Consider the following 14809-nt stretch of genomic DNA (forward strand, 5'->3'; position numbering starts at 1 on the left):
GTTCTTGATTAATAAGGGGATCAGGGGTTATGGGGAGAAGGCAGGAGAATGGGGATAAGAAAATATCAGCCATGATTGAATGGCGGAGCAGACTCGATGGACCGAGTGGCCTAATTGTGCTCCTATGTCTTATGGTCTAAACTTAGAAAATAGGAACAGGAGTAGGCCACTAGGCCTTTGGGTCTACTCAGCTATTCAACATGTTAACGGCTGATCCTTTCTCTCAATGCTCTACACCCGTGCTCTCCCCATACCTCTCGACACCCTTGAGTTTAGAAATCTATTTCTTTCTAAATATATTCAGTGATTTGGTCACCACAGTCTTCTGAGGTAGATGATTCCAAAGGTTCAACATTCTCTATGAGTAAAGAAATGTCTCCTGATCTCAGTCCTAAATGTCCTAGCCGTGTCCTGAGACCCTGATCCCTTGTTCTAGACCCCACCCCCCAGCTAGAAGAAGCAACATCCCTGCATCCAGTCTGTCCAGCCCTGTCACAATTATATACCCTTCAATTAGATCCCCTCTCATTCTTCTAAAGTCCAGTGAATACAGGCCCAACCAATACAATCCCCTCCTCATATGACAGTCCTGCCATCCCAGGAATCAGTCTGATGAACCCATGCTTCACTTCCTCTTCGGCAAGTATCTCCTTTCTTAGATGAGGAGAGCAAAACTGCAACACCATACTCCAGGTGTGGTCTCACCAAGGCCCTGTACAGCTGCAGAAAGACATCCTTGCTGCTGTACTCCGGTCCTCTTGCAATGAAGGTCAACATACTATTTGCCTTCCTAACTGCTTGCAATACCTTTCATGCTTGCTTTCAGTGACTGGTGTACTTGGACACCCTTTGTACACCAACATTTCCTAATCAATCACCATTTAAATAATACTCTGTCATTCTGTTTCTCCTTCCGTAGTGGATAACTTCACGTTTATCTGCTGCATCTGCCACATATTTGTCCACTCGCTCAAATTGTCTAAATCACCTTGAAGCCTCTTAACATCCTCCTCACCAAGGAGGGTCTTCACCCTTCCCATCAAGTATCCTCAGCAGACTTGGAAATATTACATTTGGCTCCCTCATCCAAATCATTGATGTATATTATTAATAGCTGGGGCCCAAACACTGATCCCTACGGGGACCTGGTGTCACTGCCTGCCACTTCAAAAAAGACCCATTTATTCCTACTCTCGGTCTCCTTTCTGATGACCAATTCTCAATCCATGCCAATATATTACCCCAATCCCATGCGCTTATTTTTTCACATTAACCTCTTGTGTGGAGCTTTCTGAAAGTCCAAACACACCACATTCATTGGTTCACCCTTATCTATTCTACTCGTTATGTCCTCAAAAAAACTGCAGCAGGTTTGTCAGACATGATTTCTCCTTTCAGAAAACCGTTGATATTTTCCAAGTCTCCTTTCATCAGACTTTATTTTTTTTAAATGAATTTAGAGTACCCAATTTATTTTTTCCAATTAAGGGGCAATTTAGCGTGGCCAATCCATCGATCCTGCACATTGTTGGGTTGTGGGGGTGAAACCCACGCAAACATGGGGAAAATGTGTAAACTCCACACCGACAGTGACCCAGAGCCGGGATTGAACCTGGGACCTTGCCGCCTGCAGGCAGCAGTGCTAACCACTGCGCCACCGTGCAGCCATTCATCAAACTTTATAATAGACTTGGCATTTTCCCTACTACTGATAATAATAATCTCTATTAGAGTCACAAGTAGGCTTACATTATAATAATAATCTTTATTGTCGCAATGAGGCTTACATTAACACTGAAATGAAGTTACTGTGAAAATCCCCTAGTCGCCACACTCCGGCGCCTGTTCAGGTACACTGAAGAATGTCCAATTCACCTAACAGCACGGCTTTCGGGGCTTGTGGGAGGAAGCCGGAGGAAACCCACGCAGACACAGGGAGAAGGTACAAACTCTGCACAGACAGTGACCCAAGCCGGGAATCGAACCCGGGTCCCTGGTGCTAACCACTGTACTGCCTTGCCCGTGATATTAAGCTAACCGTTCCGTAATTCTGTTTTCTCTCTCCCCCCCCCCCCCCCCCCCCCTATTCTTCCAGAACTGTTCCAAAATCTACAGAATTTTGGAAGATGATAACCAATTGACTGGAAAAGATATAGTATTGACTGGAAAAGATATAGTATTGACTGGAAAAGATATAGTGATTGACTGGAAAAGATATAGTTCGAGTACATTAGATGGGTCGTTTTTTGTACAATGTGTGCAGGAGGGTTTCCTGACACAATATGTTGACAGGCCAACAAGAGGAGAGGCCACATTGGATTTGGTTTTGGGTAATGAACCAGGCCAGTTGTTAGATTTGGAGGTAGGTGAGCATTTTGGGGACAGTGACCACAATTCGGTGACGTTTACGTTAGTGATGGAAAGGGATAAGTATACCCCGCAGGGCAAGAGTTATAGCTGGGGGAAGGGCAATTATGATGCCATTAGACATGACTTGGGGGGGAATAGGTTGGAGAAGTAGGCTGCAAGTGTTGGGCACACTGGATATGCGGAGCTTGTTTAAGGAACAGCTACTGCGTGTTCTTGATAAGTACGTACCGGTCAGGCAGGGAGGAAGGCGTCGAGCGAGGGAACCGTGGTTTACCAAAGAAGTGGAATCTCTTGTTAAGAGGAAGAAGGAGGCCTATGTGAAGATGAGGAGTGAAGTTTCAGATGGGGCGCTTGATAGTTACAAAGTAGCGAGGAAGGATCTAAAGAGAGAGCTAAGACGAGCAAGGAGGGGACATGAGAAGTATTTGGCAGGTAGGATCAAGGAAAACCCAAAAGCTTTCTATAGGTATGTCAGGAATAAAAGAATGACTAGGGTAAGAGTAGGGCCAGTCAAGGACAGGGATGGGAAGTTGTGTGTGGAGTCTGAAGAGATAGGCGAGATACTAAATGAATATTTTTCGTCAGTACTCACTCAGGAAAAAGATAATGTTGTGGAGGAGAATGCTGAGACCCAGGCTATTAGAATAGATGGCATTGAGGTACGTAGGGAAGAGGTGTTGGCAATTCTGGACAGGCTGAAAATAGATAAGTCCCCGGGGCCTGGTGGGATTTATCCTAGGATTCTCTGGGAAGCCAGGGAAGAGATTGCTGGGCCTTTGGCTTTGATTTTTATGTCATCATTGGCTACAGGAATAGTGCCAGAGGACTGGAGGATAGCAAATGTGGTCCCTTTTATCAAGAAGGGGAGTAGAGACAACCCCGGCAACTATAGACCGGTGAGCCTCACGTCTGTTGTGGGTAAAGTCTTGGAGGGGATTATAAGAGACAAGATTTATAATCATCTAGATAGGAATAATATGATTAGGGATAGTCAGCATGGCTTTGTGAAGGGTAGGTCATGCCTCACAAACCTTATTGAGTTATTTGAGAAGGTGACTGAACAGGTAGACGAGGGTAGAGCAGTTGATGTGGTGTATATGGATTTCAGTAAACGTTTGATAAGGTTCCCCACGGTAAGCTATTGCAAAAAATACGGAGGCTGGGGATTGAGGGTGATTTAGAGATGTGGATCAGAAATTGGCTAGCTGAAAGAAGACAGAGGGTGGTGGTTGATGGGAAATGTTCAGAATGGAGTTCAGTTACAAGTGGCGTACCACAAGGATCTGTTCTGGGGCCGTTGCTGTTTGTAATTTTTATCAATGACCTAGAGGAGGGCGCAGAAGGGTGGGTGAGTAAATTTGCAGACGACACTAAAGTCGGTGGTGTTGTCGACAGTGCGAAAGGATGTAACAGGTTACAGAGGGACATAGATAAGCTGCAGAGCTGGGCTGAGAGGTGGCAAATGGAGTTTAATGTAGAGAAGTGTGAGGTGATTCACTTTGGAAGGAATAACAGGAATGCGGAATATTTGGCTAATGGTAAAGTTCTTGGAAGTGTGGATGAGCAGAGGGATCTAGGTGTCCATGTACATAGATCCCTGAAAGTTGCCACCCAGGTTGATAGGGTTGTGAAGAAGGCCTATGGAGTGTTGGCCTTTATTGGTAGAGGGATTGAGTTCTGGAGTCACAAGGTCATGTTGCAGCTGTACAAAACTCTGGTACGGCCACATTTGGAGTATTGCGTACAGTTCTGGTCACCGCATTATAGGAAGGACGTGGAAGCTTTGGAGCGGGTGCAGAGGAGATTTACCAGGATGTTGCCTGGTATGGGGGGAAAATCTTATGAGGAAAGGCTGATGGACTTGAGGTTGTTTTCGTTAGAGAGAAGAAGGTTAAGAGGAGACTTAATGGAGGCATACAAAATGATCAGGGGGTTAGATAGGGTGGACAGTGAGAGCCTTCTCCCGCGGATGGAAATGGCTAGCACGAGGGGACATAACTTTAAACTGAGGGGTAATAGATATAGGACAGGTCAGAGGTAGGTTCTTTACGCAAAGAGTGGTGAGGCTGTGGAATGCCCTACCTGCAACAGTAGTGAACTCGCCAACATTGAGGGCATTTAAAAGTTTATTGGATAAGCATATGGATGATAATGGCATAGTGTAGGTTAGATGGCTTTTGTTTCGGTGCAACATCGTGGGCCGAAGGGCCTGTACTGCGCTGTATCGTTCTATGTTCTATCCGCTATTTCCAAGGCCACCTCCTTTCGTGCCACAGGATATAGATTATCAGGCTTTAGGGATTTATCGGCTTTTAGTCCCATTAATTTTTCTAGCAATACAATTTCCCTCAATTCCTCCTTCTAACTAGGGCCTTGATTCCTTAGCATTTCTGGGAATTTACTTGGATTTTCTGAAGACAGAAGTAAAGTAGTTGTTTAATTGCTCTGCCTTTTCCTTGTTCTCCATTATAAATTCCCCTGTTTCGGAACGTAAGGAACCTACATTTATCTCCACTAATTTTTTTCTTTTTTAATACTTTTAGAAGCTTTTAGTCCGCTTTTATGTTACTTTCAAGTTTACTTTCATACCCTCTTAATCACACAAACATATCAATTAGGCGCACGAGAAGGCAGTTCCACTTCAATAGCCTGCTCCGTCATTTAATAGGATCATGGCTGATCTGAGTGTGACCTCAAATCCACAGTCCGCCTACCCCCAATGAACTTTTACCTGCCTTGTTAGTTAAGAATTGATCCTAGCTCCACCGAAGAGTTCCAAAGATTCACAACTCTGAGGGAAAAAAAATCTTCTCCCCTCTTCCTTAAATGGGAGACCCCTTATTTTTAAACTGTGTGACCTAATTATAGCTTCTCCACTTGTGAAGCATCCTTTCAGCATTACCTCATGTCAAGACCCCTCAGGGTCTTGTATGTTCAATGAGATCGCCTCTCATTCTTCTAAACTCCAGTGGTTACAGGCTGAGACTGTTAAACCATTCCTCATGAGATAGTACCCCATCCCAGGCATCACACGAGTGAATCTTCTCTGCACTGTCTCCAATACATTTATATCCTTCCTTAGATAAGGAAATCAAACTCAAACTGCACACAGTGCTCCAAATGTGGTCTCACCAATGCCCTGTACAATTGTAACAAAACATCCCTATTTTTATATTCCATTCCCTTTGTAATCAACAAAAACATTCCATTTACCTTCTGAATCACTTGCTGTACCTGCATGTTAACCTTTTGTGATTCATGTACTAGTCCATCCAGATCCATCTGTAGCTCAGAGTTCTGCAAATTTTCTCTACTTAAATAATATCCTCCTTTTCAATTCTTCCTGCCAAATTAAGCAAGTTCACATTTTCCCACATTATACTCCATCTGCCAATGGTACCATAATACCACTACCAAAGAAGAACAAGGTAGCCTCACAGACGGTCTCGATCCACTGCAGTTTGTCTATCACCGCAACCGGTCCACAGCAGATGCTATCTCATTGGCTCTGCAATCAACACTCAACAGCAAGGACACCTATGTAAGACTGCTGTTCATAGACGACAGCTCCGCCTTCAACACCATTATCCCAACAAGCTTATTAACGAAACTCCGCAATCTTGGACTTGACCCCTCCCTGTGCAGCTGGGTCCTCGACCTACTCACCAACGGACCGCAATCTGTCAGAATAGGCAACAGCACCTCCTCCACAATAGTCCTCAACACCGGAGCCCTGCAAGGATGTGTACTCAGTCCTCTATTGTACTCCCTATATGACTGTGTGGCAAGATTTAGCTCCAACTCAATCATAAGTTTGCGGATGATACGACTGTGCTGGGCCGTATCTCAAACAACGACGAATCAGACGACAGGAGGGAGATAGATCACTTGGTTGCATGGTGTACCGAAAACAACCTCTCTCTAAATGTTGGAAAGACCAAGGAACTGATCGACTTCAGGAAGCGTAGCACGACACACACTCGCGTCTGCATAATGGCTCCGAAGTGGAGATGTTCGATAGCTTTAAGTTCCTGGGGGTCACCATCACCAACAGTCTGTCCTGGTCCACTCACGTTGATGCAACAGTCAAGAAAGCCCAACAAGGGGCAGCACGGCGGCGCAGTGGGTTAGCCCTGCGGCCTCACGGCGCCGAGGTCCCAGGTTCGATCCCGGCTCTGGGTCACTGCCCGTGTGGAGTTTGCACATTCTCCCCGTGTTTGCGTGGGTTTCGCCCCCACAACCCAAAGATGTGCAGGCTAGGTGGATTGGCCACGCTGAATTCATAGATTATCATAGAATTTACAGTGCAGAAGGAGGCCATTCGGCCCATCGAGTCTGCACCGGCTCTTGGAAAGAGCACCCTACCCAAGATCAACACCTCCGCCCTATCCCCATAACCCAGTATCTCCACCCAACACTAAGGGCAATTTTGGACACTAAGGGCAATTTATCATGGCCAATCCACCTAACACGCACATCTTTGGACTGTGGGAGGAAACCGGAGCACCCGGAGGAAACCCACGCACACACGGGGAGGATGTGCAGACTCCGCACAGACAGTGACCCAAGCCGGAATCGAACCTGGGACCCTGGAGCTGTGAAGCAATTGTGCTATCCACAAGGCTACCGTGCTGCCCCTTGGAAAAAATTGAATTGGGTACTCTAAATTTATAGTAAAAAAAAGAAAGCCCAACAACGTCTCTACTTCCTACAGAAGCTAAAGAAATTCGGCATGTCTGCATCGACTCTCACAAACTTCTACAGATGTGCGATAGGGAGCATCCTATCCGGCTGCATCACAGCCTGGTATGGCAACTGCTCGGTCCAAGATCGCAAGAAACTGCAGAGTGTGGTGAACACAGCCCAACGCATCACACAAGCTTGCCACACCCACAGTGATTCTGTCTACACCTCCCGCTGCCTCAGGAAGGCAGACAACATTATCAGAGACCCCTCCCACCCAGGCATTGCCTTCTTCCAGACCCTTCCATCAGGCAGAAGGTACAGAAGTCTGAAGACTCGCACATCCAGACATAGGAACAGCTTCTTCCCCACAGCTACAAGACTCCTCAACGACTCCCCCTCGGACTGATCTGTTCCCTGTAAGAACACTATTCACGACGCCCTATGCTGCTCTTGCTCATGTATTTGCTTTGTTTGGCCCCTTGTTCCGCACTGTAACCAATCACTGTTTGTCGATGTACCATTTGTCAGTGTTCTCTGTTGATTATTCTTTTGTCTACTATGTTCGTACTGTGTACATTCCCTCGGCTGCAGAAAATATTTTTCACTGTACTTCGTTAGATGTGACAACAAATCAAATCAGAAAAAGGTCCATTGATTCCTACTTTCTGCTTCCTGTTAGTGGCACCTTGTCAAATGCTTTCAGGAAATCAAGTGCAGTACATTCCCCTTTTATCCCTTTTCTCAAAGAATTCCAATAAATTAGTCAAACATGATTCCCTTTCACAAAACCATGTTGACTTTGCCTGATTTAATTGAGATTTTCTAAGTCTCCCACCATACCCGCTTTAATAGATTAGAGCAATTTCCCTGCAACAGATGCAAAGCTACCTGACCTGCATTTCCTGCTTTCTGTCTCTATCCTTCTTTGGAATAGATGAGTTATATTCACTCTTTTCCAATCTGATGTGACCTTTCCTAAATCTAATGCAGCTCCAAGTACTTTATAAATGTTGTGAGGGTTTCTGCCTCCCATCACCTTTTCAGGCAGTGAGTGCCAGATCTCCATCGTGGGAAGCACGGTAGCATAGTGGTTAGCACTATGGCTTCACAGCGCCAGGGTCCCAGGTTCGATTCCCAGCTTGGGTCACTGTCTGTGTGGAGTCTGCATGCTCTCCCCGTGTCTACGTGGGTTTCCTCCAGGTGCTCCGGTTTCCTCCCACAAGTCCCGAAAGATGTGCTGTTAGGTAATTTGGACATTTTGAGTTCTCCCTCCGTGTACCCGAACAGGTGCCGGAATGTGGCGCCTAGGAGCTTTTCACAGTAACTTCATTGCAGTGTTAATGTAAGTCTACCTGTGACAATAAAGATTATTGTTATGATTATTATACTCTCTCTTTGAATACCTCTAACTCTCCAATTTGGTTATGGACTCCTTAAAACAAATGGAGTAGAGTTTTCCTAACCATTCTATATACCAGGCACTAACAAACTCAGGGGCGTGACCCACGGGTGGGTCGCGGGCGGGTGTTTGGAGGGTCGCGGAGCCGTCCGTCGCGGCGCTCCCAATCGCTCAATATCCGCGTGCAACAGCCGGCTTTTAATAATGCCGGCTGTGAGCCACCTTCAAAATGGCCAGGAACAGATAAAATAAAATTTGACCGCACTGCTATGCGCATGCGCACCAATGATCAGGCACACATGCGCAGTGCGGCTGCATTTTTTTAATATGGTCGCAACCTTTTTTTCTTCAAGTTCGGGGGGGACAAAGGGACCATTGGGGCCAAAGGGACCCAAAACCATTTCCTCCATTTTTGTCAGCAACAAACAAGGTAAGAGAAAATGGTGGGTTGCGAAGGTCGGCCGGCGTGGGCCGCAAAGGTCGGCCGACATGGGCCGCGAAGGTCGGCCGGCGTGGGCCGCGAAGGTCGGCCGGCGTGGGTCGCGAAGGTCGGCCGGTTGGTAAAAATGGGTCCCCGGAAAAACAGTTTAAAAAACGCTGCTATGTACCACCTCATAATTCTATAGAGAAACTGAGTTCTGAAAAAGAATCAAATCAGACTTTGACCATTGGCTCTGTTTCTCTCTCCTGATGCTGTCAGACCTCCTGAAATTTTCCAGCACTTTCTGTTTTTACTTTAGGCCCAGTTTTATTCCTCAATTTATCCTATTGCTCTTTATGGATTCATGAAGAACCCTTTGGATTATCCGTGACTTTACATGCCACTGTTTTTTCGGGCCCTTTCTTTGCTTTCCTAATTTCTTTTTAAATTTCAACCCCGCTCATTTTATACTTCTCTCGTTCTTCTGCAGTATTGAGGCCTCGGTATCTGTCACAAGCTTCCCTTTCCTGTTCGATACTTTGAGCCCATTGACACCCCAGGGTCTCTCGATGTGTTACTGCCACCATCTTTCTTTCAGGGACGATACTTGCTCTGAACCCTCACTAACTGTGGGGCGGCACGATGGCACAGTGGTTAGCACTACTGCCTCATAGCGCCAGGGACCCGGGTTTGATTCCGACCTTGGGTGCCTGTCTATGTGGAGTGCATTTTCTCCCCGTGTCCCTCCAGGTGCTCCGGTTTCCTCCCAGAGTCCAAAGGTATGCAGGTTAGGTGGATTGGCCATGCTAGATTGGCCCTAGATGGAGTTATGGGGATAATGTGGAGTTGGGCTTAGGTAGGGTGCTCTTGCAGAGGGTCGGTGCAGACCAAGCTCGGTCAAAGCCATGCACCAAACTATTAAAGTGCCGTTTCTCCAAAGCACTGTGAGCTGACCAAGGGTAACCAAGCTGTTCTATGTTTGATTATCACTGGCCCCTTGACCTGTAAGAATTCGTAACACAGCAGTCGTTGGCCAAGTCCAGTTTTTCCAACTTTTCTTTTGTCATGGGCTGGAGCCATGTCCATGACCAGATGACTGTTATCCTCAAAGTCCTGTTGTTGAAATACAAACCGATTTAAAAAGAGATTTTGCTGCAAATGTTAACCAAGTCTGTATGCCAGTGTTTATGCTTGACATGAACTTCCTCCCACTCGACATACTTCATCTCCATGTGCCAGTGAGTTCCACATTCAGTCCACGCTCTGAGTAAAGAAGATTCTCCTGAATTTCCCATTGGATTTATTAGTAATTATTATGGGCCCGAGTTTTGGATTCTCCTCTATGTAACCTATCAAACCTCATCATAATTATAAAGACCTTTATCCGGTCACCTTTCACGTTTCTCTTCCAGAGAAGAAAAGCCCAGATGTTTTATTTGATAAGTGTGGTTCAGTTACTGTGGTTGACTCCCAAATATTCATTGGGAGTTTCCCAGCTGACATTACTGTCATCAACATTCCCCCCCTGTTGAACTTTTGGTGCATTTTCGCTCCCAGAACCCGAGACCTCTGGAAAAGTAACTAGTGGGGGTAATTTTCTAACCTGGTACTCCAGGAGAGCTGTCGTTTCTTCCAAAAACACAGTGGAAATTTGAGCATTCTGACTATGCAGCACGGTATTTAGGGCAGCACGGTAGCATTGTGGATAGCACAATTGCTTCACAGCTCCAGGGTCCCAGGTTCGATTCCGGCTTGGGTCACTGTCTGTGCGGAGTCTGCACATCCTCCCCGTGTGTGCGTGGGTTTCCTCCGGGTGCTCCGGTTTCCTCCCACAGTCCAAAGACGTGCAGGTTAGGTGGATTGGCCATGATAAATTGCCCTTAGTGTCCAAAATTGTCCTTAGTGTTGGGTGGGGTTACTGGGTTATGGGGATAGGGTGGAGGTGTGGACCTTGGGTAGGGTGCTCTTTCCAAGAGCCGGTGCAGACTTGATGGGCCGAATGGCCTCCTTCTGCACTGTAAATTCTAAGATTCTATTAACTTCTCGAATTCCCACTGAGCATTTGTGGCGAGGTTTCCCGTAAGGAGCAAGAAATAAGAAAATTTAAAAAGAAAAAAAGCATTCTCCCCGTGTCTGCGTGCATTTCCTCCGGGTGCTCCGGTTTCCTCCCACAAGTCCCGAAAGAAGTGCTGTTAGGTGAATTGGACATTCTGAATTCTCCCTCTGTGTACCCGAACAGGTGCCGGAATGTGGCGACTAGGGGCTTTTCACAGTAACTTCATTGCAGTGTTAATGTAAGCCTACTTGTGACACTAAAGATTATTATTTTTATTATTATTATTAATAAAAATCAGAAAACTGCCCCTCATATTCAAGTTCCATCCACAGATAGGGAGGAAAATTGGGACAGTTGTTCATCCCAGGGTAAGTCGGACACACATCAACGAGTCGGATCAGGAGAAATGTTGACAGAAACCCTTTGTTTAAACCTCTCAGCTGGCGACTAGTACAGGGCACCGAGAGAGAGAGAGAATAGTTTCCTTAAAGATGAATAAACACACCAACTGAAAATTATTATTCTTTATTTTTCAGATAACTGATGACATCAGCGCAGCAAATCTATTCTTCAAAGTTGGAAAGGTGACGTTTGAAGAAGTTTATTTCAGCTATATAGATAGGTAAGTAAATGATGGGTATAAGTGATGGCATGGAGCAACAGGTATTGAATTTGAATTTTGTTTATTGCCACGTGTACCGAGGTACAGTGAAAAGTGTTGTTCTGCGAACAGACCTGATAGATCATGCCATACATGGAAAAAACATCAGACGTGCAATACACAATATAAATACATAGACAGAGACATTGGGTGAGTATATGGAATGTAGTACTACTCAGTAGAGAAGGTGTGTGGAGAGATCTGGTCAGTCCCTAAGAGGATCATTCAGGAGTACAGTAACAGCAGGAAAGAAGTTGTTTTTGAGTCTGTTCGTGTGTGTTCTCATATTTTTGTATCCCCTGCCCGATGGAAGAAGTTGGAAGAGAGACTTACCCGGGTGGGAGGTTTTCTTTGATTATGCTGCCCGCTTTCCCAAGGCAGCGGCAGGTGTAGACAGAGTCAATGGATGGGAGGTGGGTTTGTGTGATGGACTGGGCGGTGTTCATGACTCTTTGGAGTTTCTTATGGTCTTGGGCCGAGCAGTTGCCATACCAGGCTGTGATGCAGCCAGATAGGATGCTTTCTATGGTGCATCTGTAAAAATTGGTAAGAGTGAATGTGGACATGCCGAATTTCCTTTGTTTCCTGAGGAAGTATAGGCGCTGTTGTGCTTTCTTGGTGGTAGCGTCGACGTGGGTGCACCAGGACAGATTTTTGGAGATGTGTACTCCTAGGAATTTGAAGCTGTCAACCATCTCCACCTCGGCCCCGTTGATGCTGACAGGGGTTTGTACAGTACTTTGCTTCCTGAAGTCAATGACCAGCTCTTTAGTTTTGCTGGCATTGAGGGAGAGATTGTTGTCGCTACACCACTCCACTAGGTTCTCTATCTCCCTTCTGTATTCTTGACTTATCGTTGTTCGAAATCCAATCTACTATGGATGGACCAGGGCGTTAAATGTAATCAAAAGGGAATAATAGAATCTTGGTCTTTATCTCTTTGGGATCAATGTCGGTGTTGCAATACTGAGGGGATAAGTTATATTTTAGTTTCAGGAAGGATATATTGGCCTTGGATGGAGTTGGGTATAGATTTACCAGAATGATACTGAGGCTTAGATTATCTAGAGTTAGCTTGTTTTCCCTTGAGTATAGAATCATAGAATCTACATTGCAGAAGGAGACCATTCGGCCCATCAAGTCTGCACCGGCCCTTGGAAAGAGCAGCCTACTCAAGCCCACGCCTCCACCCTATCCCCGTTACCCCGCCAACCGTTTTGTACACTTAAGGGCAATTTAGCATGTCCAATCCAGCTAACCTGCACATCTTTGGGCCGTGGGAGGAAACCGGAGCACCCGGAGGAAACCCACGCAGACACGGGGAGAACGTGCAGACTCCGCACAGTGACCCAAGCGTGAATCGAACCCGGAACCCTGGCGCTGTGAAGCATCAGTGCTAACCACTGTGCTACCGTGCCGCCCATATACTCAGCAATTGAGCATCAATTCCAACGCTTCTCAACCGTCAGTGACAAAATTTCTTCTCATCTCAATGTTAAATGGCCGACTCTTATCTGAGTCCCTGCGCGTTGGTTTTCGGCTCTTCAAGGAGAGTAAACAGCCTCTCACCCATCTACCCTTTCAAGAAATAATCCAGCTCCCTATTAAATGACTGCAAAGTCAGAACCCACTTTCTCCTTCGGCAGTCACCCGGGATTCAGGATGACTTATTTCACTCTGGTTTGATGGCTTCTGAGATGACTGATAAGTCCAATGAGTGATTTGCAAGCTCTGCCAGCTGTGGGGCAGGTGATGCTGGGACGGTTGGGTCGATAGAGATGTCCGCATTTCCCTCGGATGCCTCGTCTTCGCCCCTGCATGTTCCTGGAAAAGTCTCTCCGTGTTCAGTGCCTTCCCGAATGAGCCTTCTCCATTTTGGTCACTTCACAAGCCAGGGGCTCCCATGAACCAATGGGAATGTTTGACCTCTCAGGCGATGCTTTGAGAGCATCCCAAGGATTTTCCTTCTGGGAATCTCATGCCGAGTTCCGATTGGAACGGTTGCTTTGGAAGTCTGGTGTCAGCAGATGAACGACATGCTCCATCCACCGGAGTGATTTCTGAGCGATTAGCATCTTGATTGGCTTTGGGAGAAGAAACTGCTGTTGGATCACCTTTCTTACCACTGCATTTGGAGTTACTGTGAAGGGAACACGTGTGGTGCTTCTCCAGTGCTTTGAGGTGCCTATTCACTGTCGTCCATGGATATGAATTATTGTGCAGCGTGGGGATCACTGCTGTTCCGCAAACCATAGCCTTAGTCTAGGTGTTAGATCCTGGTCCTCCCATATTTTTTTTTCCTGCTTTGGCTGAAGGCCGAACGGGCACATTGAAGGCGATGATGAATTTGTCATCATTGTCTGCCTTTGTCGTACCCCAAGATACGGAACATGGTCCATGTTTTCCATCTGCCAGTCCAGTGGGCAGTACATTCTAGAGGTTCATCACGCTCTGGGAAAAGTAGAACCACTCAACTTCTGGACTGTTTCTACATCTACACTGTTTAAATGTCTGTATGCAGTGTGACCTTTTACCTTTGTAATCATTAAGATTATTATTATTAACGCTTCACAATGAACCAAATAATTAAACTCTCACGTTCAATTGCTGGTCTGTCCCGATCTAGATGTTATTCAGTCCATGAAGATATCGGAGTGATTCAAATTGCTTCACTGGCCTGAGGCTAAGAAAGGGGAAACGTGGCCAGGGTTCTCACTGCTGACCATTATCCAGTGATCGTTACTGTGGTACATGGGTGTGGTTTATTGAGGCCAGGATCGACTCGAGCTCTGATTCCTTCCATAATCAATTGACCTGTTCTAGTCATACACGGTAGCACAGTGGTTATCACTGTTGCTTCACAGCGCCAGGGACCCGGGTTCAATTCCCGGTTGGGGTCGCTGTCTGTGCAGAGTGTCGTGTTGGGTGTTCCGATACACAAACGAACCAACACAGTTGTGGATGGTACAACTCTGTTTTATTATTCTGTACAATAATAACTATTAACTTCTGGCTGTGGTTCGTACTTCACCAGCTAACCTGTGGACCCAGCCCTAGCACTATCTTAGAGAGGCACTCAGCACATGGTGTATGTCTGAGTGGCACGCTGTGAGCTCTGTGCTCTGAGCTATCTCCTGGTGGAATGAGCGGGAACTGTGGTGTTCCCTGTTTTATAGTGTGTGTGCTCTCACTGGTGATTGGCTGTGATGTTGTGTG

At 46.2% G+C, this 14809-nt stretch overlaps 1 protein-coding gene across 2 annotated transcripts in view; it reads left to right on the forward strand.

Moving 5' to 3' along the window:
* abcb6a (ATP binding cassette subfamily B member 6 (LAN blood group) a) overlaps positions 1-14809 on the forward strand; it is a 300475-nt gene that overhangs the window by 162808 nt on the left and 122858 nt on the right. For both annotated transcript variants that reach the window (XM_072468683.1, XM_072468682.1), the window contains exon 13: positions 11469-11554. In XM_072468683.1, coding sequence (XP_072324784.1) covers positions 11469-11554 — 86 coding nt within the window. The remainder of the gene's footprint in view (positions 1-11468; positions 11555-14809) is intronic.

The sequence above is a fragment of the Scyliorhinus torazame genome, chromosome 2 (genome assembly GCF_047496885.1).
Source record: "Scyliorhinus torazame isolate Kashiwa2021f chromosome 2, sScyTor2.1, whole genome shotgun sequence".
NCBI lineage: Eukaryota > Metazoa > Chordata > Chondrichthyes > Carcharhiniformes > Scyliorhinidae > Scyliorhinus > Scyliorhinus torazame.